Source organism: Peromyscus californicus, unplaced genomic scaffold, assembly GCF_007827085.1.
Source record: "Peromyscus californicus insignis strain IS unplaced genomic scaffold, ASM782708v3 Scaffold_11__1_contigs__length_118956290, whole genome shotgun sequence".
NCBI lineage: Eukaryota > Metazoa > Chordata > Mammalia > Rodentia > Cricetidae > Peromyscus > Peromyscus californicus.
In genome coordinates, this window is record NW_026294402.1 from 49,603,639 (window position 1) to 49,631,090 (window position 27,452).

General features: G+C 43.4%; 3 protein-coding genes across 7 annotated transcripts in view; 2 read left to right on the forward strand and 1 right to left on the reverse strand.

Moving 5' to 3' along the window:
- Ube2q2 (ubiquitin conjugating enzyme E2 Q2) overlaps positions 1 to 8,936 on the forward strand; it is a 59,754-nt gene extending 50,818 nt beyond the window's left edge. For all 5 annotated transcript variants that reach the window (XM_052760887.1, XM_052760868.1, XM_052760852.1 and 2 more), the window contains 2 exons: positions 4,817 to 4,883; positions 7,212 to 8,936. In XM_052760887.1, coding sequence (XP_052616847.1) covers positions 4,817 to 4,883; positions 7,212 to 7,243 — 99 coding nt within the window. In that variant the 3' untranslated portion in view covers positions 7,244 to 8,936. The remainder of the gene's footprint in view (positions 1 to 4,816; positions 4,884 to 7,211) is intronic.
- Positions 8,937 to 10,538: 1,602 nt separating this feature from the next.
- Fbxo22 (F-box protein 22) lies at positions 10,539 to 26,401 on the forward strand. The gene is made up of 7 exons (XM_052760837.1): positions 10,539 to 10,761; positions 10,920 to 11,055; positions 15,786 to 15,873; positions 16,928 to 17,023; positions 19,983 to 20,147; positions 22,815 to 22,980; positions 25,408 to 26,401. Exons 1-7 carry the CDS (start codon positions 10,631 to 10,633, stop codon positions 25,823 to 25,825), a joined length of 1,200 nt encoding a protein of 399 aa, XP_052616797.1. The 5' UTR covers positions 10,539 to 10,630; the 3' UTR covers positions 25,826 to 26,401.
- Nrg4 (neuregulin 4) overlaps positions 22,988 to 27,452 on the reverse strand; it is a 73,132-nt gene continuing 68,667 nt past the window's right edge. Inside the window, exon 7 of the mRNA XM_052760902.1 lies at positions 22,988 to 23,380. The gene's annotated coding sequence lies outside the window, so the exon portion shown is untranslated. The remainder of the gene's footprint in view (positions 23,381 to 27,452) is intronic.

The window sequence follows — 27,452 nt, forward strand, 5'->3', positions numbered from 1 at the left end:
GTGCTGAGCATGTGTGCCCACACGTGCACATACAATGATAAAGATTTTAAATAGTGTTCAGTGCTGTTTGTTGATGTGTAGGTGGGTACATGTATATATAGTGGGGACGGCAGTGAGGAGGAAAGGAGAGCTGTGTAAGTATGTTTGTTTCAGTATAGACTGTCTTCGGAAGAATGTTCAAGTGCTAATTGTTTCTCATAAGGGGTTTTTGAAATATTGGTAGGATCAGGTTAGAGATGAGATTTGAATTTTGTGTTCTTCAAATTTCTTTTTGCCATATATTTATTACTTTAGAGTATTTTAAATATTTATACTTGGTCTTAATCAGAAAGCTTAAATAAGATATTTTTAAATGATATTGTCAGCTATTAATTCAAAGCAAATGAATGTGTGTGCTTTCTAAAAGCTAAATTAATTAACATAAATTTACACATATGCTGGAAAACAGAGTTCCTTTCAGCATACATGATCAAGGTCAGGTTGGATGAATGGGCTGAGAACTTGGTAGCTCTATACAGTCAAGAACCTATGGAGAGGTGGAAGAACAGTCTGCCGTCAGCTCCCCCACTTCATGACTGTGCTTAGCCAGCAGGAGTGAGGACAAGCCATGGCCTTAGAAGGATAGCAGTCGGGCTGTTTCCTGTTCAATTACTAGGAAATAAAAGCTGTAGCATTAACTTGAAGCTATACAAGTAATAAATCCTCCCAGGATACTGACCTGTTGATGAAAAGGTAGTTCTCGGCCCTTGGGAAGCTAAGGTAGGAAGGAGGCCAGCTGGGCTACACAGTGAATTCTAGACTCAACTGGGCTATATAAGGAAGGAGACCCTATCTCCAAAAACAAAATAAATAAAGCAAGTTAATGTGTGAAGCATGCATGTTCCAGAGGGAGCACTAGTGAATGATAGTGAAGTCCTGGAGCACACAGCCTTTGGAGCACACAGCCTTTGGAGCAGTGCTGACCCTGTTTCTGCACTCAGAACAGGTGTCCTTTGATGCTGTCGTTCTCCTGAAGAATGAACCCTGACTAATGCTCACAAGTGCAGGAGAGATCTGTGTTGTTGTCATCCTTTCTGGTGCTAGGGAATGACTAAGCAGCCTAGTCTTGCATTTGTAAGTGAGCCATGTTGTGGTACCAAATATAAGAACCTTGATCACCAGGGCTCTGCTGTGTTCTGGTGTCAGCTGCAGTCACAGCTCTCCCAGAAACAGACTCAGCCTCCAGAGAAAAGGGTTTCTATTGGAGCTTGTAGGCTTCCCAAAGATTAAAACCAAACACACAGGGAATGCAGTTAAAGATCACGAGGCCAGCCAGGCACCAAATCACAAGATGGGTGTTGTGGAACGTCTTTCTGTATGCTGTGAATATATGTTGCTCCCATTGGTTAACAAATAAAGCTGCATTGGCCTATGGCAGGGCAGAATAGAGCCAGGTGGGAAAATCCAAGAGGGATATAGAGAGAAGAAAAGCGGGGTCAGGTCAACCTGCCACCCAAGGAGCAACAAGAGGCCCACAGTCCAGTAACTCCACGGCCACATGGCAACACATAGATTAATAGAAATGGGTAATTTAAGCAAGAGGCCCGAGCCATAGGCCATACAGTTTGTAATTAATATAAGCCTCTGAGTGATGATTTTATAAGTGGCTTCGAGAGCTCAGGGGAGAGATTATTCCAGACTGTGGGGCTAGGCGGGACCGAGAAACTTGCCCCTATAGATGGGGGTAAGGACTGGGGTTATAGCTCAGTGGTGGAGTGCTTACTTAGCATGAGTTCAATCCTCAATACCTCAAAACACAAAAACAGAGCTGAGCGGTGGCACACGCCTTTAATCCCAGCACTGGGGAGGCAGAGGCAGGCGGATCTCTGTGAGTTTCGAGGCCAGCCTGGGCTACAGAGTGAGTTCCAGGAAAGGCGCAAAGCTACACAGAGAGACCCTGTCTTGAAAAACCAACCAACCAAACAAACAAAACCCCACAAAAATAGAACAAAATAGAAACTTTAGTTATTTGAAGTGCAATATAATAGTTGTATGAAATATCAAAGCTGGAAAGTGGAAACTGGACACATGGTCACATGCCTATCAACCCAGCACTTAGAAGGTAGAGGCAGGAGAATCAGAAGTTCAAGGCAATTTTTGGCCACATAGTGAGTTTAAGGCTAGCCTGAGCTACATGAGACCCTAAAAGCCAAAGAAAAGAAAACATTTAAAACCAGAATGGTGAAACTGATCATTTAGTAAGACTGGGAATGGTATTGAGAGATCTGAAGAAGAATTTAACAGAACATACAGAATAGCTTACAGTTGAAGAGAAAAACCCTGATAAAAGCCCAGGGAAACCAGATGAGTCTGCCAACAGAGAGGTCTGCATGTGTGACTTTGAGTGCCAGTGACCAGGCCTGTGCCCAGTATCAGAACCCCATATCCTTCCTTCCCAGACATACATGGGAAATGGAAAAAAATCAGAATGGATTATTTTATAAAGCAAGGAAGGCAATACAAAAACCTTGTGGTTTGCTACCTTCCAAACCATATAATTCAAATATGTAATTAAATTAGAAGATAAAAATGAAAAGATTAATTACAGTACATATGAACTTGGAAATTTTAAGTATTTTTCTAAATTATAGTAAAAAAAAATCAAATACAAATTAAAAATACTTTTTAACTACAATAGCAATACTAAAATTCTAAAAAACCCTCCCAAAGTTGTTGAGTGAAGCTGACCCATAATGCTGAAAAGAAGAAAGGAGACGGATGTTCTGATCCTAGTTTAGTTAAATAAGACTGGTAAGTTAGTACACTGGAAAGACAGTGTTCTGTGGAATTTCAGATTTTACAACCCTTTGGTTAAATGGGAATTTGAAAATAAAATTCTGCAGTGTCTGGGACAGCAGCAACAGTGCAGTCAGAAGGACTCCGAACAGAGGTGAGGGAAGAGAAAGGGCCGTGAACGAGGAGGAGGAGAGGCTGGAGCCAGTGGAGTTCCTAGGACAGAACGTGAGGGAGAGCAGACTCCACCAAAACATGCAGACCTTGTTAAAAAATGCTGATAGCTAGTTTCTTGTATACTAATTTACAAAAATAAAAACAGAATAACAAATCAAAAATCCAACTCATTGTTAGAAAGGAGTCAAACCAACATGAAGAACAGGGAGAGATTACTGAAGGTGTAAAAAGAAGTCTGCTGCTGACCTAACAGTGCCTTAAACTGGAAGTTAATTAATCATCAACTGTGTCAGCTGTCCAAAATGGTGGAGGCTGGCTGATACTTGGCTTGGAAGAGTAGGCACAGTAGTTCATGGTTATCTGAGAGTACGTTGTATATATTTTGTTTTTAGTCTATTTCTCTTTTATTTTTCTCTTTGTGGAAAAAAAATAATGTGTATGGATGTTTTTGCCTGAATTTCTTAAATGTCTGTGCACCATATTCATGCTTGACGAGGGCCTGAGATCCCTCGAACTGGACTTGGAAGCCACTGGGTGGGGTGCTTGGAATCAAACCTTGGTGCTCAGGAAGAGCAGCAAGTGTCCCTAACCACAGAACCATATCTCTAGCCCATGAAAGTATTTGAAAATTTTTCTTTGATATGATTCTGCCATGCGTGTTTGTGTCTATGTCTTTAGAAGATTACTCTGTAGAAAGTAGGGTCTGTTTACAACTGGTCCAGAAATGAACATAAGTGGCTCACAAATGCACAGAAACCTTCTCAGCTGCACTCAGTAGTAGACCAGCAAACTGAAACCACAGGGAGGATGTGGCTTGAAACAGTGCCGAAGGACTCCTGGGAAGCTACTTGGAGGTGCACACAGTTGGCCTTGGCAGTCCATAGTGAAGCATTGAGCAAGTCTTCAGCATTGCAAAGGCTTGTTCTTGATGCAGCAGCTCCATTCTAGATGCTTTTTGCCCATACTTGGCAAGCACAGGGTTAGTCTTTGGACAACAGCTGTGCATGAATGTCCTTGCAAAATCTTCCAGAGAAGTGTACAAGAAACTAGTAAATGTAGTCAACTGAGTAGGGGAAGTGGGGATGGGAAGGGAGACTGTCTCTACATTTTGTTATTCTTCTGTACTGTGTATTTGTTGTGCAACAAGTTGTATGATATGCTGTAGGTGGGGCGAGCTGTTACAGAGATCATGTCTGATACTAATTGAAGTTAAGGTGTAAGCCATTCATGCTTATGGGACAAAATTCAGTCTGAACTTGGCTCCTTAGAGAAAATTCCTTATTTTAACCAAAGGAGGTGACTTGGTGGCACTTGTGGGCATTCTTTATATTTCTAACTACAAATATATAGATTCACAGTGCTTAGTGTTTTCTTAGCTGAAAGCAGTACCATGGACCATTCTTTTGGATGTAAGGAGAAGAAAGAGTTGAGTGTTACTCATCTAAACATGTTTCCTTTGACTTGAATTGACAATGTGGAGACACACACTAGGACTGTAAACCTTCCTGCTTGACCAGTGGTAGGAAGATGTTAAAAGTAAACAACTCTGAGCCGGGCGGTGGTGGCGCACGCCTTTAATCCCAGCACTCGGGAGGCAGAGCCAGGCGGATCTCTGTGAGTTCGAGGCCAGCCTGGTCTCCAAAGCGAGTTCCAGGAAAGGCGCAAAGCTACACAGAGAAACCCTGTCTCGAAAAACCAAAAAAAAAAAAAAAAAAAAAAAAAAAAGTAAACAACTCTGAAGTGTGTGGGGTTTTAGCGAAGTGCAATTTTGATTTTGTTAAACACAGTAGTGATATATCATAAATTCACTCTGATGGTTTTCATCTGACTGCAGATTTGTTTTAATAATGTGTAATTTCTTTTTCAGAATCAGTATAATCTAGCACGGGCCCAACAATCCTATAATTCCATTGTACAGATACATGAGAAAAATGGTATGTTTAATTCAATAAGTACTTACTGCCATTCATGAAGTTGTACACAGCATGCTGGTGTTTGCCTTGTTCATTCCTGTGGTTTTGTCTTAATTTTTTATCAAGTACTGTTAACTACAGTGGGAAAAAAACCCTTAACTGTATTCATAATCTTGCAACAAATCTTAACACTGCTTCTTTCTGTGCTCTGAAGACTTGACCTAAATGCCATTGAGTCAGAACCAAGAATTTAGCTTAATGGATAAATCCCTTTGCTCAATTGAAATATATTTTGTAAATAAAAGAATTGTGCAAGCAACTTTGTATAGGAGCTCTCATTGTAGTTGAGCAAGCTTAGCAGGATCATGGCTATCTGCTTCTGAAACATCTTCAGATTAGTACTTGGGTAGACCTCCCTTCCTTCCTCCCTCAGGGTCGAACCTAGAACCCCACCAGGCCAAAACATTCTACTACTGAGATTCAGGTTTGCTGTTTGAGTCACCTGCCTTGTCTTTCTTTTCCTTTTCCTTTTCCTTTCCCTTTTCTTTTCCCTTTCCCTCCCCCGTTTTTGTTTTGTTTTGTTTCACTTTTTAACATAGGATCTCACTAAGCTGCCCAGGCTGGTTCTGAGATCACTCTGCAGAATCTTGCTTCAGTCTCCCCAGTAGCTGGGATTACAGGCTAAGTCTTTGGACAACAGCTGTGCATGAATGTCCTTGCAAAATCTTCCAGAGAAGTGTACAAGAAACTAGTACTTGTACTAGTACTTAGCCTGGCTTGGAAGACCTATTTGCAAGTGCCATTTATGTGGCTTCTTAGCTCTGTGACTTTGAAAAAGTCCTGTGATTCATTTAGAAAAGAAATACTTGTTTTGTGTGTATGTGTTTGCCACCACACACACCATGTGGGTTCTGAGAATCAAACTCAGATGGTCTGGCTTGGTGGCAAATACCTTCACCTGCTGAGCCATTTTACCAGCCTCTGTGGTCTCTTTGAACCCCAGTTTCCTCATCTCTAAAGTTGGCAGTGTCTGTTAATAAACATGAGGAAAAAGAATAGTGCCTCTGCAGAGCACTTTGTAACAGGTGCTCTGAACAAAGAAGTCGTTGTGGCAGCGGAGGGAAATGAAAGGCCTTTGTGTGGAGCAGAAGGAAGGAGTCTCCTTAGGGTAGGTAGGCATCTGTAGTCAATGGTCCTAACTTTCTAGAAACATGTTAGTTAGGACTCTGATCCCACCTCTGGGGAGACAGGGAAGGGACGATTCTGGGGCTCTCTGAATTATTGAGCTCCAGCTTGAGACCCTGTGTCCAAAAAAAGGGGAGAGCAATTGAGGAAGACACAGGATGTTGACCTCTGGCCTATGCACACTCAAGTGTAGGTGTACACACATATGTATGTTAGTTTGTATGTTTAGATTTGTATCTTGCACTCAATTTTATTTTAATGACAATGCCAACTTGACACTTTGTCAGTGATTCCTTATAGAAATAATATTCAAAACCAAATCTTGAGGCTTCAAAGGAAGGTCTTACAACATAAGGTTAAGTCCAGGCTTTCATAATATCACTTCTAGTTTATCAGATGAGTATGTTCCAATGCTTGCTTTGTACCAGGCATGACTGAGCATCTAACTGCCTTTCTAGGAGAGTTTAGACTTGTGTGGAGTATGAGCAACAGTCATGTTTGCTCCTCTTTTCTCTCTTAAGGCAAAACCTACAATTGGCATTCAAAGATGTTTATAGAAAGAGTGTGTGTGTGTGTGTGTGTGTGTGTGTGTGTGTGTGTGTGTGTGTGTGTAAGCCCTGCATTGATGAAAGAGCAGTGGATTCAGAATCAGAGATGGCAATTTTAAAATGTTTCCAAAAATTTTCATCTTTTTATTTGTTTTAAATTGACAGATAAAATGGTGTGCTTATCACATGTAACTTGATGTCTGGACATACATTATGAGATTACTGACTCTGGGATGGACTGCCTTAAAAAGCTAGAATTTTAATATGATGACTATTAATTTTTTTTTAATTCTAATTGCCAGGTTTCTTTTAAATGCAAAATTGAAATGGAAGGTTAGCATGTGACTACTGTTATTCCATACTGTCATTATCAGCTAGGTATACCATTCATATAGAGATGCTGAAAACTCAAGTGTCGTTTATTCATAAACAGTGACTTGATACTGTGAACATATCAGAATGCTAGATTAATAACAAAAAAGCAAGTTTAAGTTTCTACATCACTTAAGTGTTAAACATCAAAATTATGAGTAGAGACTGGACCTGATCTTAGGAGTGCCTTTTCCTAGTTGCTTCAAGGACTGAAGTAGTTAATGTTTTTTCCATTTTATTTCAGGCTGGTATACACCTCCAAAGGAAGATGGCTAACTACGCTGACATATGTCTGGACCAATGTTGCTTTAAAGAAAATCGTTCCAACGTGCAGACATAAGCTTTTGAGTGCCCGTATAACAGCAGTACCGAAGACATTAGCTAATAGATCATTTAGTGGATAATCTGTCAACTGACATCCAGATACAGCCTTTTCATTTTGCTCACTTTAGGTATCTTGGACTGAACAGTGGGGCCTTTACTGTATTTTTCCTGATAAGTACACACAATAGCCACTCCCTACCACCTCTTTCTTGAAAAGTGAAATCTTTTAAGCAAGCAGGGAAGTCAGCATCAGTTTACTGCAGCTGTGAATTTACAGTAACCTTCCTATATTGAGCCTATGGGGTATGAAGATTTGCAAAATCCTGTTCGTTTAGAGCCAATAAAAGTTTAACTGATGGTCAATACTGGTTTAGGAATTTTAGGTCTTCTAAACCATAGTGTTTTCAGGTCTGAAATCTTTTTATTGCCAAAATTATGACAGGAAGCCTCTTCATTAAATTGTTAACTTTTTCATGGTTGTGTGAAGGTCTGAACTGTTTCTGGAAGTATGATCTTAGTTGTATTGTATCATATTAAGTAAAGCAAAGTGAGCCAGCCATTTGTGAGCAGTAATTTCCACTGGGATGGCAGAGTCCTGCTGGGCTGAACCTGCCTCCTGTTGGTTCAACATTTCTTGGGAAGAGCCACAGTGTAGAGCCTGAAGTATGAGGTCATTTTACCTTCCTACTTATTAACGGGGTGTTGCAATTATTGATAAACTAATAAACTTGTGAAGTGATTGGCACAAAGACAGACTCCTTGAGCAGAAGTATAAAAGACACCTAAATTGGAGACCCTGAGATTTTTTGCTGTAGTCATCCAGTGGCTTTTACATCAGAAGACCAGTTAGGGATTCAGCATATGTTAATTCTTTTATAAAATGTGACACAAATCAATGTACTTCCCATTTTTGCCTTATGTGAATCAGTCCTCTTTGGTTGGTAATAGTTTTTTTTTTTTTTAAATTCTGAATTTGATTTAAGTATAAACTCTAGCTATTAAGCACTTTTAAAAAGAAACCCAGAAGCACATTTTCCTGCACAAACCAGTACAAAGCTTGTTTCCTTTTGTTTTTGTTTTTGCTTTTCGAGACAGGGTTTCTCTGTGTAACAGCTCTGGCTGTCCTGGAACTTGCTTTGTAGACCAGTCTGGCCTCGAACTCACAGAGGAGTGCTGGGGTCAAAGGCGTCCGCCACTACTGCCCAGCTCAAAAGGTGTTTCTTATACACTTGATTTGTGATTCTTTTTTTTTTTTTAACTTTGTAAACCACATTCAGGAAACTTGGCACTTGTGCATTTTGTATGTGTTTTTAATTTCTCCTGATTCTGTTCTGTTGGTTAAGAGGACAGGTGAAGATACCTGGTATTCTTGCTCCCTTGGTTACCTTTAAATGATTGCCAGTGCTCAGATAACAAGTGGCAAGGCAGAATTCTTCAAAGCATTATAAAGTTCCTTAAGCCTAAGGCAGAATCTTGAATACATTGTTGAATTCTTTCATATCCTCATGGCTAGCAGATTGACAGCTGCACATTTGGCATGCTTTGTTTTTTGGATTTTATTTTTCATTGCAGATTTATTTGGCAATGTACAGTAAATTTTGTAAACTTGCATCAAGTTTATGAATAAAGAACCATTTAAAAATTGCTTTGTCACCTTTCCCTCATAAGAAATGTTATGATTCAGGTGTCTTTAGGCTCTATTGAAGTTCTAGTGTAGGGTATTTAAGAGAAATGGGGTGTGGGGAGGTTTCAGGGGCGGAGATGGAGATTGATTTAATGAGAGGCAGGAAACCTAGAGAATTGCACTACACACGTAGTGCACTCAGTTTTTCTTTAGCCATTCCCTTTACGTTCTTTAAATTCACATACATGTGGGTTTGGGGTTTTTTGTTTGTTGTTGTGGGTTTTTGTTTTTGTTTTTGACTATCCCACTCTCCAGCCCAGGCTGGCTGGCTGGGAACTTGTGGCTCCAGTGCTATTTGAATTAATATCCCTAATTTTCTCAAGATATTACTAGCACTTTTATGCTCATGGCCCTTATACACACCACTATCAGTGTATCTTGTAAGAATCACCGAGGGAGGAAAGCTCTAGGCCCAGTATGTTTGGATAATACCCTTTGTCTCTTCTTGATTGAAATTTCCCATGCTAGTTTCATCTTTGGTTTAAATGTTATGTCTGGATGTTGTCCACCCTACTTCATTCAGAAACAGTGGCCCTCTCTGAAGGTCCCCTTAGGTGTGAAAATCTTTGGAAGTCCTCCACTTAACCACATGGCCTCCCCTAGTCCTTATCATGTGTCGCTGCCTCCTCCCTGCCAATGGATCCATAGAGTAGTTTGGGGCCAGTAGTCCTGAAAGTAGGACTCTAGGAGACCCTGAGACCTGCTGGGGTTTTTATTAACAGAAAGCATTTGAGTTGTCACACATTCCCTGTGTACAGTGGAGTTTTTGGAGACTGTATGGCATTTATGTGTTTGCTATTAAGTACCTATAAGGTTTTCAGAGCAAAGTGGCAGTTTGTTATTGAGGGATGGGGAGTTCTTAAGAGTTTTTCCTCCATTAAAAAAAAATACCAAGTTGTTAACGTGTTTTGGTTATCCTATGTTAAAATATTTTGGGGTTGGGGAGTCCAGATTGTTTTTAGTTTGTGAACCTCCTGCCTCCAGCTTGCTAGATTGCAGACATGAACCACCATGCCCAATCCAAAATGTTCTAATAGGTAAATATAACAGCGTAAAGGGTCATGAGGCCAAAACAAGAAGCACCAGGCCAGACCAAGTAGCTGGGGACCAAAGCCCCCTCAATCAGGAAGCAACTGTATTCAGTTGGAATGAAGCTGCGCTTACTGTTGTTTTCGTTTGTGGTTCGGAATAGGTACGTGAACCACCGGAGAGTTAAGATTGTTGGGCCTCGTTCCCTGTGATTCAGTAGCTCCGGGTTGAAGATTTAGTACGTGTCAAAGCATAATACTTCCTATGTGAAAATAGGTCTGGTTTGGCCTGTGCTTCTAGCAGCAATTACAGTTAGTGGCCAAAGAATGGGGAGTGCTATTTAAAATGCTAACTCGTTTAAAACTTAAGGGCTAACGTGTTAACCAGACTCACCGAATAAATCGAATGCTTGCAGCCGGCCCAATGGCCAGGTTGCACCGTTCCTTTCCGGGCGGAACTTTGCGGGCGTTACAACTCGACGCACCGCTGCTGCTGTAAATCCAGTGCCGGAAGCGGCCCGCCGGAAGTGGCGCGCGCGCCTGCGCAGTGGGCTCGGGTGGGCGGTGGTGTGCCGGCTGCTCGGGTTCTTCCGAGCTTCCGTAGGGTTTCTGGCCGGTAGGCGAGGAATGGAGTTGGTGGGCGGCGGCGGCTCCTCCTCTACTGACCCGCGAAGTACCTACGTGCTGAGTAACCTCGCGGAGGTGGTGGAGCGTGTGTTCACCTTCCTGCCTGCCAAGGCGCTGCTGCGGGTAGCCGGGTGAGGGCCAATGGGGCAGGGGACTTTCGTCCCCGTGGGTGGCGGGTTTGCCCAGACCGGGACCCCTGCACGGGTCTCCTGGCGTTCGGCCGCTGCAGCGCTGCTGACGGCGGGAACGACCCGCCCGGCGGCAACCTTTTGTGCTTTTGCGTCCCCAGAGTGTGCCGCCTATGGAGGGAGTGTGTGCGCAGAGTGCTGCGGACCCACCGCAGCGTGACCTGGATCACGGGCGTGGCGGAGGCCGGCAACCTGGAAGGACATTGCTTGGTCCGCGTGGTAGCAGAGGCGCTTGAGGCAAGTATGGGTGTGCGCCGCGGACAGTCATTTGCAGGGCTGGTGGGCCATCTTTGAAAACTTTTTTTTTTTTTTTTTTTAAATCACGATTGTGATACATGCTTTTGCTTTTGTTAATTTGGGGGCCTTTGCTCGTGGTCTGGAAAGACTTTGTGATAGTGTCAGGTTTTGTAAGGGCGTGCTGCGGTTTATTCGTTATTAGATATTGAGCAGTTGAAGTTTACAGGTGTTCACTGTTAAAACGCTCTGCAGACCCTTCCTTCACTTGTCTCTGTTTTCAAAGAAGGCATTTTTGCCCAGGGTCACACACTAGAAGAACTAAATCTTCTACCTAAATACTTAAGCCACAGTCCTTTCTCATTTGTATCCCTGGATCCAGGAAAGTATGGGGAGGTAAAGACAGATTATAGAGCTGATAGTGAAGCTCCGGTATCCCAGTGAGTGGCAGAGACCCTTGAGAAGAAATGGCCAATTTGATGGTCTGTTACTCTTTATCCCTTAGTATGTATAATATGCAAACATGAAAGTTCTCTTCAACCACAGTGCAGCCTCCAGCTTGGGAATTTATCATCAATGCATGTGTTGATTAGAGATTTTTTTTTTGTTGTTGTTGTTTTTTTTTTTTCAACTTAACACAAGCTGGGAATGGGGAACCTCAAGTGAGTGTCTTCATCAGATTGGCCTGTAGACGGGTCTGTAGGGAGTTTTCTTGACTAATATTTGGTGTGAGAAGGAAGGTCCAGCCCAGTGTGGGCTGGACCACCCCTAGGCAGGTGGTCCTGGGGTATATGAAAACACTGAGCAAGCCTTCTGCTTCAGTTCTGCCTCCAGGTTCCTGCTTTGATTTCCTTTAGTGGACTGTCACCAGGGATATGTAAGCCAAATAGTAAACTAAACTAAGATAATGCACTACCTCGAAAGACCTCTGAAGCTGGCCTGAAGGGACTCTCACTAGTCAAATTTGAAATAATTTTAGCACCAAAATAAAAGCTGATAGGAACAAATACATCCTTCAGTAAGAGACTTCAAACATACTACTGTCTAGTTTTTGGCCTCCCATTCAGATTTTGCCCCAGTACTGTTCTTGATAGCAAAAGTATTCAATTCCCAGTGACTTTCACTAAAAAAAGCACGTTTCTTTGATTTGTTTAGTTTACCAGCCTCAACACTTAAGAAAATTCAAGGTCAGTTAATTTGTAGAACATTCACAAATTGAGTGTGACTGAGGCTTATTAGATAATTTTGTATCTTTGTCAGGAATGATGGGAAAGCAAGGGTGTGTTCTTCTCCCAGCATCTTTCCTTGTGGCCTCTGGTTTTCCTATTTGCATATGCTGTTGTCTCTTGTTCAGAGATTTATCTGTTACTGTATCTGTTTTGTGCTCACACTGTCTTTGGTTTGGCGAGTGAGCTCCCAATCCAGCTTCACTGTCTTTTAGGGATGGCCTTTTTTTGGTACCAGATGTTTTTAGCTTTTCTTTTGCCTGTTTCATTCAAGAAATGAGTGGTTTCTCTAATAGTCTTGGTTTCTTTTAGTGGGAAATGGTATTTAGCATCTAAGATCTGTACTGTGTAAATACTCACTGGTTTAGAGTTTGCTGCTTCTAGCTCAGATAGCCCATGTGTATGTGTATGTATGTGTATGTGTATGTATATGTGTATGTATGTGTGTATATGTGTATGTATATGTATAAGTGTATGTATATGCATATGCAGATGCAGCTCTTCCGTGTTGTCAGGGTATTAGTTGCCCCGTGTTGAAGTCCCTCATAAAGTGGCATAGTATTTGTGTTAACCTGTATAACCCAGCCTCACATTTAAATTCAGATCTCTAGATTATTAATACCTGCTTTCTCTAAGTTGGCTATATTAGTAAATAATAACAAGGGAAAAGTTTGTACATACTCAGTACAGATGCCTCCCCCATTTTTTGTTTTTTTAAATAGCCACATTTGAATCCTTGAATGAAGAGAGAGATGCAGAGAGAGCTGACCATATGTGTATCTGGAACTATATTTCTGTTAGTACATGGAAACTCATGAGTTCCCTTACGTGCATCCAACCCAAATAAGATTTTGTCTCACTTCTTCTTTGCTCATATTTATATCTCCCTTTTTGATGGTGGGAAACCTGGCTCTTCAAACAAAAAAAACCAAAACCAGATTTTATTTGTGTGTATGTGTGTGTGTGTCTGTTTGTCTGTCTGTCTGTATATGTGCAGGTGCCCATGGAGGACAAAAGAATGCATCGTATCCTTTGGAGCTGGAGTTAACAGTTGATTGTGAGTTGTATGAATCTGTGCTCTGAAAGAACAGCAGTCACTCTGATCTGTCCAGGGTCTCCAGCTCTGACTGTCATCTTTAATGTGCCTGTCCCGAGTATGTGTCTTCGGTTCCATGCTGTCTTGTAGAGGCTTTCTTCTTTGCTCTTTGGACTCTTGAACTTATACCCAGAAAGCTGGCTAGCATCTCCCAGGCCTGTTGGAGTATTGTTTCTCTCTGATACGTTGATCAAAACCCTACAGTCACTGTTTTTAAAAATCTGTTATTTGGGAAAATTCAAAATACTAGCAAAGCATTTTCCACAGAAGTGTTCTTTGGAGTCTCATGTACAGCGAGGGAGCTTAAAACAACCTGCTGATTCATAAAAGAAGTGATTAAATCATAAATCACAAGGTACATTCAGTGATGAGAAAAGCTTCATTAAGGGGCTGGTGAGATGGCTTCATGGTTAAAAGAGTCTGCTGCTTTTCCAGAGGACCCAAGTTCAGTTCCTAGCACCCACATTAGTGGGTCAAAACTGCCTGTAGCTACAACTGATTTCTGAGGGCACCTGCACATGCATGGCACACACTTAGACATATACACAAGAAATAAAAATTTTAAAATGTTGGAAACATTAGATTATTTAGTGTAATCTAGATTAATATAAAGAAAGATTCATAAAGAAGCTAGAATGTTAGTAAAAGTTCCTGTGGGGAATAGGATTGTGTGTGTTTGTTTTTGTTTTTTAATGCCCTTTTAAACTTCCTGTGATTGTTTGCAACTTTTTACCACAGTGGGCATTATTCTTCTATGGCTGTGAGTTTCATACGTTGTAGTGGTTGTTATCTACAGAGAGTCTTAAATGATAACCCATATTTTGGCTCAAGGTAGCAATTTGGCTTTGACCTCTCTGAGCCTTAGGTTCCATTGAAAAGTGAGAACAATAATTCTCTTGTATTCTTACAGGGTTCTTGTAAGGATTAAGTGGTAAAAAGGTAATGCATATAACATGTTACGGTATCCGACTATAAATTTTCAATGGATGTTAAGAACTCTCATAATGTCACTATTAAAGTTCATATAGTAGTAGCCTTAAACAGATAAACTCATGGTGAGACAGAAGCATGTTGTCTAAGTCATATATGCTGCTTTCTCTGTGTTTTCCAAATCATCTCGTGGATGGAGTATTTTAATAGATATAAGGGAAGTTGATTAACTTCCTCTTAGAAATACTTTGAACTTTTATGTGACAGCTTGCCCTTTGTAACTTCTTTGAATAGTGTAGTGCCAGGTGCCTCATACTACAGTGAGTGTTTCATTTGGAGGCTTGTCGTGGTCAGTTTCTAGTGAGAATTAGGAGGGGAAATGGAGTTGTGTGAGTGCCAGAAAGAAAGAATCTTGGACTCCAAGACAAGGCTTGTGTATTTGTTTAAACATAGGATGCTTAAAGGCTGACTACTTGGTGAAAGTTACCCTGCTGGCTATGGCTGAGGCAGGCCCAGGCCCTGATTCCTTCACTCAGCAGAATTGCAGACTGAAAATAACCCACTGATGAGAATGGGTCTAGTCATTCAGCAGCGTTGGTGGTGCTGGCAGGTCTGCCTAGCCATAGCTGAAAGGCAAGCAGTCTGAGTGTTGCCACAGTTTTGTCAAAAAAGATTTCCCAAAATATGTAAAAATTGTGTGGAATTTTAAATTGTGGCAACTAGTTACTTTAAAAAATGTCAGGTGAAACCAAGAATTTGTATCCATAGGTCATGGGTCTTACCCCACACCACAGTATTCAGTGTCTTTCATGAGTTTATCTAGAACCTACTCTGAAACATCTAGACCTCCCCCAGATTGCAAGGCAGTGAAGTTGTGCTCCATGGTCTTTATTCCATTCTGATAGAATACTTGAGAGAAAGCTCTCCTTCCATTTAGTTAGCTGTTTTGACACTTGTCTGAAGAAGCCTGCTCAGTGGAAACAGAACACAAGCAAGAATGGCGGGGCTGTAAGGATGTCACATGGACGTCCCAAGTACCGAAGGTGTGGCTTCTAGGAACAGACATTGGGAGGTTTGCTCTAGGGACCTTAACGGAAACAAGTTGAAGGTGCTCGGTAGCTAGGGAATCTGTTCAAGTGTGGGCAGGTCTGGGCATAGTAAACTGGGAGCTGGCAGCGGAAGCCAGAGGGGTGCAGCCTGTGCACCCCCCCATCCCCTGTTGGGAGCCTCCTTATTGCTGTGCCTGTTCAGTAAAGTGAGAGGCAGCTTTAACTGGTACACCAAATGTCTGTTCTAAAAGAGTAAATGAACTTCTTGAGTTTGACATGAAAAAAACCCCTCCTACTCCGTAAGTAAGCTGACAAGAGTAGCAGTGACCCATGAGAAGGAAGAGGACTCGGGATGGAGGGAGGCAGCAGCTCTGGTGCACTGGGACATACTTGGGGAGCACAGAAGCATTCAGACACTCTTTTTCTTTGCAGAATGTTCGCATCCTACCACGGACAGTTCTCTATATGGCAGATTCTGAAACTTTCATTAGCCTGGAAGAGTGTCGTGGCCGTAAAAGAGGTATATATAGAGAAAAGGGTTGCATTTTTTTTGTTTGTTTGTTTTTTGTTTTTCAAGACAGGGTTTCTCTGTGTAGCTTTGCGCCTTTCCTGGGTCTCGCTCTGTAGACCAGGCTGGCCTCGAACTCACAGAGATCTGCCTGCCTCTGCCTCCCGAGTGCTGGGATTAAAGGCGTGTGCCACCACCACCCGGCCAAGGGTTGCATTTTTGTTGTTGTTTTGTTTTTGACATTGTCCCAGTCCTGAGAGCAAGCCTTCTGAGACTTTTGGGCTCCGCTCCTAGTACACAAGCCTGTGTCCGGCTCGAACCGAGGAACCCTGTGTGTGCAGATTGATGTCTCACCTCCTGTACAACTGGAACAAGGTTTTCAGAAAGATGTTCTTGCTTTGGAATACTTTAACCTTCCAGGTGTACGTCTTTTTATTAAAACGAGAGCCTGGCTGTGGTTATCCAAACCTGTTCATGTATAATGCAGTGCTTCGAGGTTCCAAAGCTGTTTACAGACACTATGCGTTCTTGGCTTGCTAAGGGGAAATAGAGACCGAGAATACAAGATGGGGCCTTTTGGTCTAGACTTTGCTCTGGACATTGTCTGACTTGATTCTGACTGACTGGAGTCAAGTAGTAGTAGTGCTGTGACATGAGCTGAATAGAAAGATCCAGTAAATACCACCTCTCAGACTCAGTGCTGAGGCAGATCTGATGCCTTTGGGTAAAAGTAGTAGATGAACAAAGGGCAAAGGCAAACTGGTGATGGCAGAGGGTAGGTTTAGAATTTGAATCAATGGACACGAGAATGGGGAAATCACTTATTTTAACCCCCACCCCTTTTTCCTTCCTTCTTTTCTTCGTTTCTTCCTTCTTTTTCTTTGAGACAAGGTCACGTGTAGCTCAGGCTGGCCTTAAAACTGACTGCACAGCCCAGGATGATCTTGAACTTCTGATCATCTTGCTTCTACCTTCAAGTGCTAGGATTGCAGCAGGCACCACTAACACTGTCAGATTTGACAGTGAGAGATGGGTATTTGCTAATTGTGCTGCTGTATTGTTACAGCGAGGAAAAGAACTACAATGGAGACGGCGTTTGCCCTGGAGAAGCTGTTCCCCAAGCGGTGTCAGATCCTTGGGATTGTGACCCCAGGGATTGTAGGTGAGAGAATTCAGTTCCTTTTTTGTTTAGTGTGATGTGGGGCCCAATAGATTGTGACCTCAGGGATTGTAGGTGAGAGAGATTGACAGTTCCTTTTTTGTTTAGTGTGATGTGGGGTCCTATAGATTGGTGAATAATTTATACCTGAAAAGCACGTTTACATTTCTGGTCACCTAAAAACAATAGCATTAATCATCCTTGTCGTGGTGTTAATTGTACTCAATGTCTGTCAGGTTGTTGAGGTTCATGGTTCAGATCTCACAGCTGCTCAAGAGCAACATGTAATCCCTGACTTCCCTTAGCCACTCACGGGGAGAGAAGGATCTCATTCTCCCCACCCCAGATTAGGAACGACCTGCAGCCATTCCAGTCTGGTCAGTTCACCCACTCTTGCTCCTTGCAGGTAGCTTCCTATCGCAAAGCTGATGTAGCTCCTTACGTAACTGGACTAAGGCAGTAGCAGTGGCTGTGGCTGTCTTGGCACTTCTGGGTTGGCTTCAATAGCTGGTGGCCCTCATGTCATTACTGATTGCTGTTGGAGGCTGCGTAGGGTCAGAGTGCTCATTCCTCGAGTCTCTTGTCTTGTCTTTTCGTTATATCCACTGTGGCTTTCCTCGAACGCAGCCATGTCTCTCTTTTTAAGTTTTCTGCTATAGGAGTAGGGGTGGGCAAGGAAAGGCCAGCGTTGTGTGGCAGTCCTGCCTTCCCCAGCGAGTGGGTAGCAGTAGCAGCTTTCCTTTAGTGGCTGCCCTGTTCTGAAGCAGCTTTGACTTGGTGCTACTTTATGTCCTCTATGTTTGGGGCTAAAATACCATTCCCTCTGCTCCAGTCAGGGTGTGGCCTCCAGTGTTTGCTGGGTCCTCTTCATGCTGGTTGTGGTCATTTAAATAAGAGTGGCCCCCATAGGTTCATGTACTTTTGAGTGCTTCTCTCCAGGGAGTGGAACTGTTTGAAAGGATTACAAGGATGAGGAGGTGTGGCCTTGTTAGAAGTTTGTCATTGGGGATGGGCTTTAAGGTTTCAAAAGCCCATGCCAGGCCCAGTCTCCTTCTCTGCCTGCAGGTCAGGATGTAGCTCTCAGCTACTTCTCCAGTACCGCTCTTGCCTGCCTCCATGCTTGAACCGTGATGATCATGGACTAAGGCTCTGAAACTGCACAAGCCCCAAGTTAGATGCTTCCTTTTGTAAGAGTCGCCTTGGTCATGGGATCTCTTCACAGCAGTAGAACAGTGACTGAGACACTGGTCTTACTGCTCTCTGGTCTTCACGGCTAGTCCTTTGAGCCTAGCTGTTTCTTTATTCTTTCCTGACAGGCCCTGCCATAACCCGTGTTCTGACTTCTATGGTGCTAGGTTAGTTTTGCCTGGTCAGTGTCATAGAAATGGTTGTCCTCTTTGTGTTTTGACTCTTTCACTCAATATAAATATTTTTAACATGTTTTTGAGATTCATTTATTACATTTATCAGTAATTCCTTTAAAACTTGAGTGTGTTCGTGCATACGCTTGCGTGCGCATGGGGTACTCAGAGGATTGTCAGGTATCTTCTTCAGTTGTTCTTTTGAGACAGGGTCACTGAACTTGAGGCTTACTGTTTAACTAGACTGGCTGGCCAGTGAACTTCAGGGATTTGCCTTTCTCTGCTTCTCCCATTGCCTGACCTTAGTGCTTGTATGGGGGTCAGGTACGGGGAGAAGACTCTGCTCTTCTTGCCTGTACAGCAGACATTTTACCGGCTGAGTGTTTGAGTCATTCTATGATATAAATGGGACAAGATTTATTTTCCCATTCTTGTTTTGATAGACTGTGGTTTTTCTGGTCCTAGGTATTGTGAATGAGGCTGTGACTTTTTGTATAAGTTTTAAGTTTCTCTGAAACTTAAGAAGTGGACTTTCTGGGTCTTAGCACTGATGTCTATTTAACTAAAAAGAAGTGGCTAGTTTTCCAAATTTCTACCATTCTGTACTCAGCAATGTATGAGGGCTGTGGTTGCTGAACATCCTTGCTCCTGGGTCGCCGCTTACGAATATTAGCCAGGCTAGCGTGTAAGATGCTTCTGAGTGTTTTCTTTGAAGCTCTCTAGTGACTGGTTGTGCTGAATACCTTTTGTGCGCTTACTGGGTACTTATATGTTGGCTTGTGGCATGGCTCGCTCCCTCTGCTGGGGTTTTCATTTGGACCGGCCTGCATCTGCTCACACATTTAAACCCTTGAGGTTTCCCTCTTGGGCTTGTAGGGTTGTTTGGGGGGCGGGGGTCATGTGGCAGAGGCTTGAGGAAGCTGGTCACACTGTGTCCTTCCTGAAGGAGCAGAGGGTGACTGCTGCTGCTTGGCCAAAGGACTCCAGGCTCTGGAATGGTCTGCCTGAGATCACAACCTGATCTACAGCCCTCACAGTGCCCATGTCCTGTCAAGTAACCAGCGAGACACCATCACAGGCCTGGTCATAAACTTGAATCTTCCTTTTCTTGTTTTAAATTCACACTTATCATGTGGGGTTTGTCTTCTGAGTTTTTCTCTGAATACCACCCCCCACCCCTCTGGTTCAGGTTTCTAGAAACTTAAAAAGATTGATGTGTATGGCGGTTTGCCTGCATGTGTGCCTGGTGCTCCTGGAGGCCAGAAGAGGGCATCAGACGCCCTGGAACTGGAGTTAGACAATTGTGGCCAGCCATGTAGGTAACCGGAAGTGAAGAACAGCAGTTCCCTTCATCTCGACTCAGTGACTGCAGGCAGTTTGGACACTTGATTTTTCTGTTTATAAAAGCGGTTCTTTCTGAAGATATTTGAAAGTACGGTGTAGGGATCACCCCCCTAAAATTGCCAGGGACTTTGTTTACTCTAAGATCACTGTTTGATAAGAGCCTGACCTGCAGTTGGGAGGGTACAGTGGGTTGATTAAGGCTCTTACTGACTGCAGTTTCTATTGGACAGCCTCCTGAAATGTCCTTTTCTCTCTAGTGACTCCAATGGGATCAGGTAGCAATCGACCTCAGGAAATAGAAATTGGAGAATCTGGTTTTGCTTTATTATTCCCTCAAATTGAAGGAATAAAAATTCAGCCCTTTCATTTTATTAAGGACCCCAAGAATTTAACACTCGAACGACATCAGCTTGCTGAAGTGGGTAAGTTGTTATTTACTGTTTTATTTACTTACTTGTTCTTTTGAGATAGGATCTCACTATGTAGTTCTGGCTGGCTTTGATCTCAGAGACCTTCTTGTCTCCTGAGTGCTGGGGGATTAAAGGTGCATGCCATACACCTGACATTGTTATTAATTGCTCATTTTGTTGATTAACTTGTTCTATTTTAATTCTGGCCAGCTGGCGGCTGCTAGGCTGCTGTTGACAAGGCTGGTGATTGGTAGAATTGGTTGCAAATTGTTTTCTTTGCCACGAAGTCCTAGCTGACCTGAGATGAACATGTTTTTATAAGTGTTCTGTTGGTAAGCTTGTGTATGTACCGTGTGTGTGTGTGTGTGTGTGTGTGTGTGTGTGTGTGTGTGTGTGTGTGTGTGTGTGTGCGCGTGTGCGCGCCGCCCATGGAGAGCAGAAGAGGACACCAGATGCCCTGGAACTGGAGTTATAGACAGTTGGGAGGTAAGGTCCATTCATGCATGCATTTAATTGTAGTTGAATTTTGAAGGGATTCTTGATCTTCAGTAGGCTCTTACCAATAATTTTGCCTTATTTTTGTTATTTAAAGCAGAAAAACTTAAGTTTTTAAAAATATTCCTAGTAACCATTTATTATACAAGTTTTTAGAAGAAAAAGTTGGCGTTTAGGAGAGAAGGCATGAACTTGGCAAAGTGTTAGGAAATGAACAGTCAAGATTGCTCCAGAGTTTGAGAAAGCAAGTGTGGTTGAATTTGAAGTAGGTCTAGTGTCAGGCTTTGATGGGAAAACTTGTTACAGTAGGCAACTAGCTACTCCAGCAAAGCAGTTGTGAAGACTTTTCATCATCTACATCTGCAGAGTAGATGATTGGGCTTAAACTATCATTGTGCTCATCAAAGTTACTTAGCGATAACTCTGCATCTGTGTGTAGATGAGCTGGCCTGAAGACACACTTCCATATGCATCAGCACTCAGATGTGTCACTTAGGAATTTCCTCTGATCACTTCCATGCTGCTAATATGCAAGTCAGCAGTTGAGTTCTTGTACCTCTGCAGGTTAGTTACACTTTACAGACAAGGAAATAGGTTTGGGAAAGTTAGGCTTGTCCCAGTGTAAAGACTAGCAATGGAAAAATGCTGTATCAGCAAAGGGAAGTTTGGGTTGATGGCTCAGAGGACGGAATATACACACTGAGAACAGCTTTACACTGTCCTGCGAGTGTAAACGGGAAGTAGGAGTGGCTGGAGGAAGGGCTAGCACAGAGCAGTAGTGTGGGCAGCTAAAGCTGGGAGCCCTGCACATTTCCTCTTCAGTGGAGAAGAGGGCTGGACAGGTGCAGGCACTCTGTCCCCTTCCGGGTGGCTTCCAGACTTCACTGAGGGTACTTTTCCTTTTTCCCTGTGCACGGATATTGCAGGTGCATTTGTGTGGAGACCAGAGGTTGACGTCAGGGGCGCATGTCCTGCAGTGTCTCTTAACACTGACTTCTCTTGAATAGCCATGCCATTGTCCCAAGCTAGTCACTCCTGGAAGTGACACTCTTGTTTCTAAACTAGACTTGACTGTTGCGCCTCAGCTTCTTCCTACCAGAATGTGTCCTACTAAAGAAAAGGGTCTTTTCTCAATGTGCCGGGCTCATCTGTAAGAGGGAGGGCCCTTCAGAACTGCCAGTGTGCTTCACTACACGGAGACTTAGAACTTTAGACTCTGCCCCAGCCAGTTCTAGTTGTCAATAATTGATTGTCTTGGCAGCGGCATTAGGGGGAAGCCACTGCTCTGTGCTGTGGCCTGAAGGTAAAGTTTCCTAGAGTTCAGCACAGAAAAGAATCCCAGGATGAGCTGCTGTGAAGCAGAGTTGGAGTTTATTAAAAGGAAATTTTTTAATATAAATTTTAGCATGGGGCTCGAGAGACATTTGGGGAAAGTGGATGTGGGCTGCTCCGAAAAAAAGTCGCATGTCATGGTCTTTACACGTCATTAAAGGATTGCTAAGAAGTTGAACTGGAATCACAGAATGGTTCCTGGGATGCAGGACAGGCTTACATTTGCTAAGACAGAGCTCGAGGTCACTAGCATGGAGTTAGGTGTTAATGTGCTGGGATCCTTGACTCATCACGGGCGGAGCCTGAGCACTGTGGTGTGCCGTGCTCCCTTCCCTTCCCATCTAGCTGAGTGATCCTGCCTCCTATCACGGTGGAAGGCATGTGGCTGAGGTAAATGGAAACATTGGTGTAGTTAGGGGCTGCATTTTCTTCCTGTCCCAGAAGCCACCTCTTTGTAATACTGGCCGGTTTCAAAATAATGCCGTGAAAACAAGCTCCCAGAGACTCAGGTGGAAGCTTGGAGCTCTGGGATGAGATGCTGCTGGCTCCCTGGAGTCCTGCTGCCTGCACATGGTAGAGCTGCTTTTAGACCACATTAGAAACTCCGGGGCACTGGCATGCATGGAATTGGGATGTGGAGCCACCTGACATGGTCCACTAGGGCCGCTCTTCAGTCTGTAACCGCGTCCTTGTGTGGGTGAGTCGTTGACTGGATCACATTCAAGAAGCCGTTTAGCTTTTCTTACTGGAAACCAAGAGCTTCAGCGCTACACGGCGTACACTGGTGCCGGGCAGCAGGGGTAACTAACAGCTCATCAGGTTTAAGGCTGCTTATCTCTCGCCTCTCTGCAGGTCTTCTGGATAACCCTGAGCTTCGCGTGGTCCTTGTCTTTGGCTATAACTGCTGTAAGGTGGGAGCCGGCAATTACCTGCAGCGAGTAGTCAGCACTTTCAGCAACATGAATATCATCTTGGCTGGAGGCCAGGTGGACAACCTGTCCTCACTGACTTGTGAGAAGTAAGCCTGGGCACTTTGCTTTTCTCCCCCGGGTAAATGGAAATTTCAGGTTCTCATTACTTGGGGTCTTTTAAAAACAAATTTGAGGAATCAGTGTGGCATTGTATGCCTTTAATTCCAGTACTCTGAGGAGGCAGGGCCAGCCTGGTCTACATTGATGACTTCCAGGCTAGTCAAGGCTACAAAGTGATACCCTGTCTCAAAAAATACAAAAGAAAAGGAATTGCTAATGTACCAAATCATTTCATTTTGCTGTTGCCAAGAGGTCACTGAACACAATTCTGCGCGCAGTCAAAGAACTAAACTTGTATTTATTGTCCTTTAAGAGCATCAGAGTTGGGCGCCTTCGGCATTGCCTGTTGGTGTATTTTACAGCTCTGGTCCTCCTTGTGGTGGTGCTCTGCAAACAAAGAAGTCATTAAGGCACAGGGCTTTTATTTCAATATAGAGTTGATTGCTAATTGTGGGACAAAGGTTTCGGAGAAATAAATAAGGAAGACTAGGTTTTGAAAGGAAAAGGGGAACTGAGGTGAGGGTGAAGCAGCTTGTTTTAAACAGTTTTCAGTGGCCCTTGTGTGGAAGTCATTGTGAAGGAGCTGAGGATAGACTCATGCTGGGGTCTGTGCCTATGCTAAGGTGGACATGGGCTGCTGCAAGGGAGCAGAACTCCTGCTGTTGGAAGCTTGCAGTGGGACCTTGCAAGCTCATCTTTCTAAACAGTTACTTGAAGATTGAATACTGTGTCTGAAGCAAACTTCAGCCTCTCAAAGATGATCTCTGTGGCTCACAAATTCTCTCTTGATTAGACTGTAGCCATTTAAATTTTCCCATGTTTCCGGGAGGAGGTACCTGGAGGAGGTACATGGGTCAGTGTTTGACACAAAACTTGTCAGTGGGATGGCATCTCCCTCCTCTTCTCTGGGGAAGAGCAGCCTGTGGGTATCTTACTGGGATCCTTTGGCCTTCAGTTTGGGGAAGTATATACTAGATTTTATTTATTTGGGGTGTATGTATATGCACCACTGGGGCTTGGTGCCTGACTCTCTTAGTTTCTTGCTAACCCAGAGACTCTTGTGCATTCTAGAGATTCAGTTGTTGATAAATGTAATCGAGACTTAAGATGTATGTTTCTTCCCAATGAGTGTTCATTATATGCCTCATAACTTTTACTGGCATGCATGTTCTTTTGTAAGGACAAAATGTTTTGATTAAAAAAAGTCTTGCCGGGCGGTGGTGGCGCACGCCTTTAATTCCAGCACTCGGGAGGCAGAGCCAGGCGGATCTCTGTGAGTTCGAGGCCAGCCTGGGCTACCAAGTGAGTTCCAGGAGAGGCGCAAAGCTACACAGAGAAACCCTGTCCCGAAAAACAAAAAAAAAAAAAAAAAAAAAAGTCTTACCAGGGCTGATGAGGCACTTGACTCCAGAGCTGACAACATGAGTTCAATCCCCGGGACCCACAAGGTGGAAAGAGAAAGGACTCCTTTGCCCACTGTGTACATGCTCACCCAGCCTTATGCATAAAACCAGTGTAATAGAAAGAGGGTTTTAAAGATGTAATTAGGTGAGAGATGTGTCTGCACGTGAGTTGCAGGTGCCCTCAGGAACCAGAGGTATTAGATTCCCTGGAGCTGGAGTCACAGGTGGTTATGAACCACCTGATGTGGGTGCTGAGAATCAAGCTGGGATCTCTGTACGAGCAGACCACGATCTTAACTTCTGAGCCATCTCTCCAGCCCCACCCCTCTCTCCAGTTGTGAAGTTTTAAAATTCAAACTCAGGCTCAAAGCAATAAGCAAGACAGGAAGCATTGCAATCATAGTTCTTTAAAGGCTAGTCAACAAAAAGCTAAAACCTGCAGAGTGGAAAATTTTTCTCCATGATTTATATATAATATTGTGTTTGGTTTAAGAAACAGTCCTGGAACTCACTCGGTAGACCAGGTTGGCCTCAAACTCAACAGATAGCCGCCTGCCTCCCTGAGTGCTGGGATTACATGTGCCACCACACCTGGCCCGCCCATGATGATATAGTTTTTAATACATAATTTAACAGTGGTTGGGGTTGGGGGGAGATGCCTTTATGTAGGTGTCATGGGATGGGGACATCAGTTAGTGTCAGTGCTTGCCAGCACCACCACTACAAAGAGGGTGGGTATTTCTGTGTCAGCATATATAAATCTATCAGGTTCATTTAGAAGGGGGCAGAGAGCTAATTGCTGGGTAATACTAACCCAGGACGAGCTTTTGTATACTAGCTTTGTGTTTGTGGCTGGAAAAGGCAGCTGTCCACCTCTTTTTGATCTGCCTGTTTTTAATAACAGTTTAGTTTGATCCTTGTCTTAGGATACATCTCAGACTAAAGTGTAAGTTGTCAAAGGCAGCAGCTCTCTCCTCCCTAATTTATCACGAGGTTTGTGTTTGTTTCCAGGAACCCTCTGGATATTGATGCCACAGGTGTGGTTGGACTGTCATTTAGTGGGCACCGAATCCAGAGTGCCACAGTTCTCCTCAATGAGGATGTGAATGATGTCAAGACTGCTGAGGCGGCCATGCAGCGCCTCAAAGCAGCCAACATCCCCGAACAGAACACCATTGGCTTCATGTTTGCGTGTGTTGGTCGGGGTGTCCAGTACTACAGAGCCAAGCGGAATGTTGAGTCTGATGCATTTAGAAAGTTTTTTCCTAGTGTCCCCTTATTCGGCTTCTTTGGAAATGGGGAGATTGGATGTGACCGGATAGTCACTGGGAACTTTATTCTGAGGAGGTGTAACGAGGTGAAGGAAGAGGACTTGTTCCATAGCTATACAACCATCATGGCGCTCATTCACCTGGGGGCCTCTAAATGAGACTGGCTCTCACAGGCTGTAACTTTGGGGCATTGCCTTTTTCAGAAAAATGGAGACTTGGGATAGGAGTATTTTAAACAAAACTGGCTCCTTTTGTTTCGTAGCTTTGAGTGATGCTCTGAGATCACCATGGGCTGAGTTTTACTATGTAGATGAAGGCCAGCTCTATACACACAGATCAAGAAGTGAGGCTGGGGTCAGGCGCAGGCAAAGCCGCTGTGACCAAGCATCCTGGGAGGTGCACGAGCCCTCCAGGAGATGGAGGGTGAAGACCGTGTAGTGGTCCGTGAATTTATAGCAGAATCATGACTTTAATTTCCTTAATAAAGGAGAAAATTAAAGATACGGTTGAGTCTCTCTGCTTCTCAGAAGCTGGAACAAGTATTACTGACTTTTTAACTTTCCTGATAAAGAACTGCCTTTGTTTTCATACTGTATGAAGTTACTCTCATAGGTAAGTTAGCATTTTCCTCTTCACAGTAAGGAGACTGCAAGGGAACAATCTTTTTCACATAGTTCTGAAAACGATATCACCATATTTTGGTTTTCTACCAATAAAATACACTTGAAAACCCACTCAACTAGTGTATGTCTATTGCTTTTGATGGGAGAATGAAGAATGTTAACCTCTTCTTCCTCAGTGAGAACCTGGAGCTGAGGGAGAGGTGTGAGAGAATGCCAGTTTGCCCTGAGCACCGGAGCTCACAGAGCGTGCTGTGATGGAAACTGATTTTCAGTTACTCACATGCCTGAATTTCTCAGTACCACTGTGTTGTGTGTTCTTAATAGTGGCATGACCTTTGTTTGCTCCTTACTGCTTGGAATATGGGCCGGTTGTGAGTCATCTTGGACACTGCAGAGAAGTCAGCACTCCATTGTGGAAAGGACCACAGGAATCCTGGGTGTCCACACTTCTGTTGTACCCTCATGGACCTATGCTGCCTGTTTCTAGACTGTTCCATAGGGCAGAAGTTAATGTGAATTTGCGCCAGGTCTTTGTTGTAGGATATACTTACAAGGTAACTGATGAGTGACATTTTTGTAATGGTCAGTGGTTTGTACTAAAAGGACACTAGATAATTGTTAGGTAAAATAATTGCTGGTTTGTTTAAAAAAAAAGTCTAGAAATGGCAGCTGCTACTTATAAAGCCACGAAAACAATCACATTATAAAAAAGTTGATATGGGGGGCTGGAGAGATGGCTCAGAGGTTAAGAGCACTGGCTCCTCTTCCAGAGGTCCTGAGTTCAATTCCCAGCACCCACATGGTGGCTCACAACCAACTTTAATGAGATCTGGCTCCCTCTTCTGGCCTGCAGGGATACATGCAAACAGAACACTATACATAATAAATAAATCTTTAAAAAGCTGATGTGAACACAACGGTGAAGGTGTGTTCACATACTGAGCTGCCGCCTCAATCGAGGCTCAGATGACCCACCAGCAAGGTTTTGAAAGCGCTGATTTCTCTGTATACTTCCAAATGAAAACGGAGCTGGGGCTCTACTTTGTTTGAAAAGGAATACATTTCCAGTCCCTTGATTGTAGGAAAAGGGAAGTGGCACCTTATAATGGAGGTGCAGAAAGGATCCAGCAGGCAGAAGGCTAGTGTGATGAGGGCATGTCCA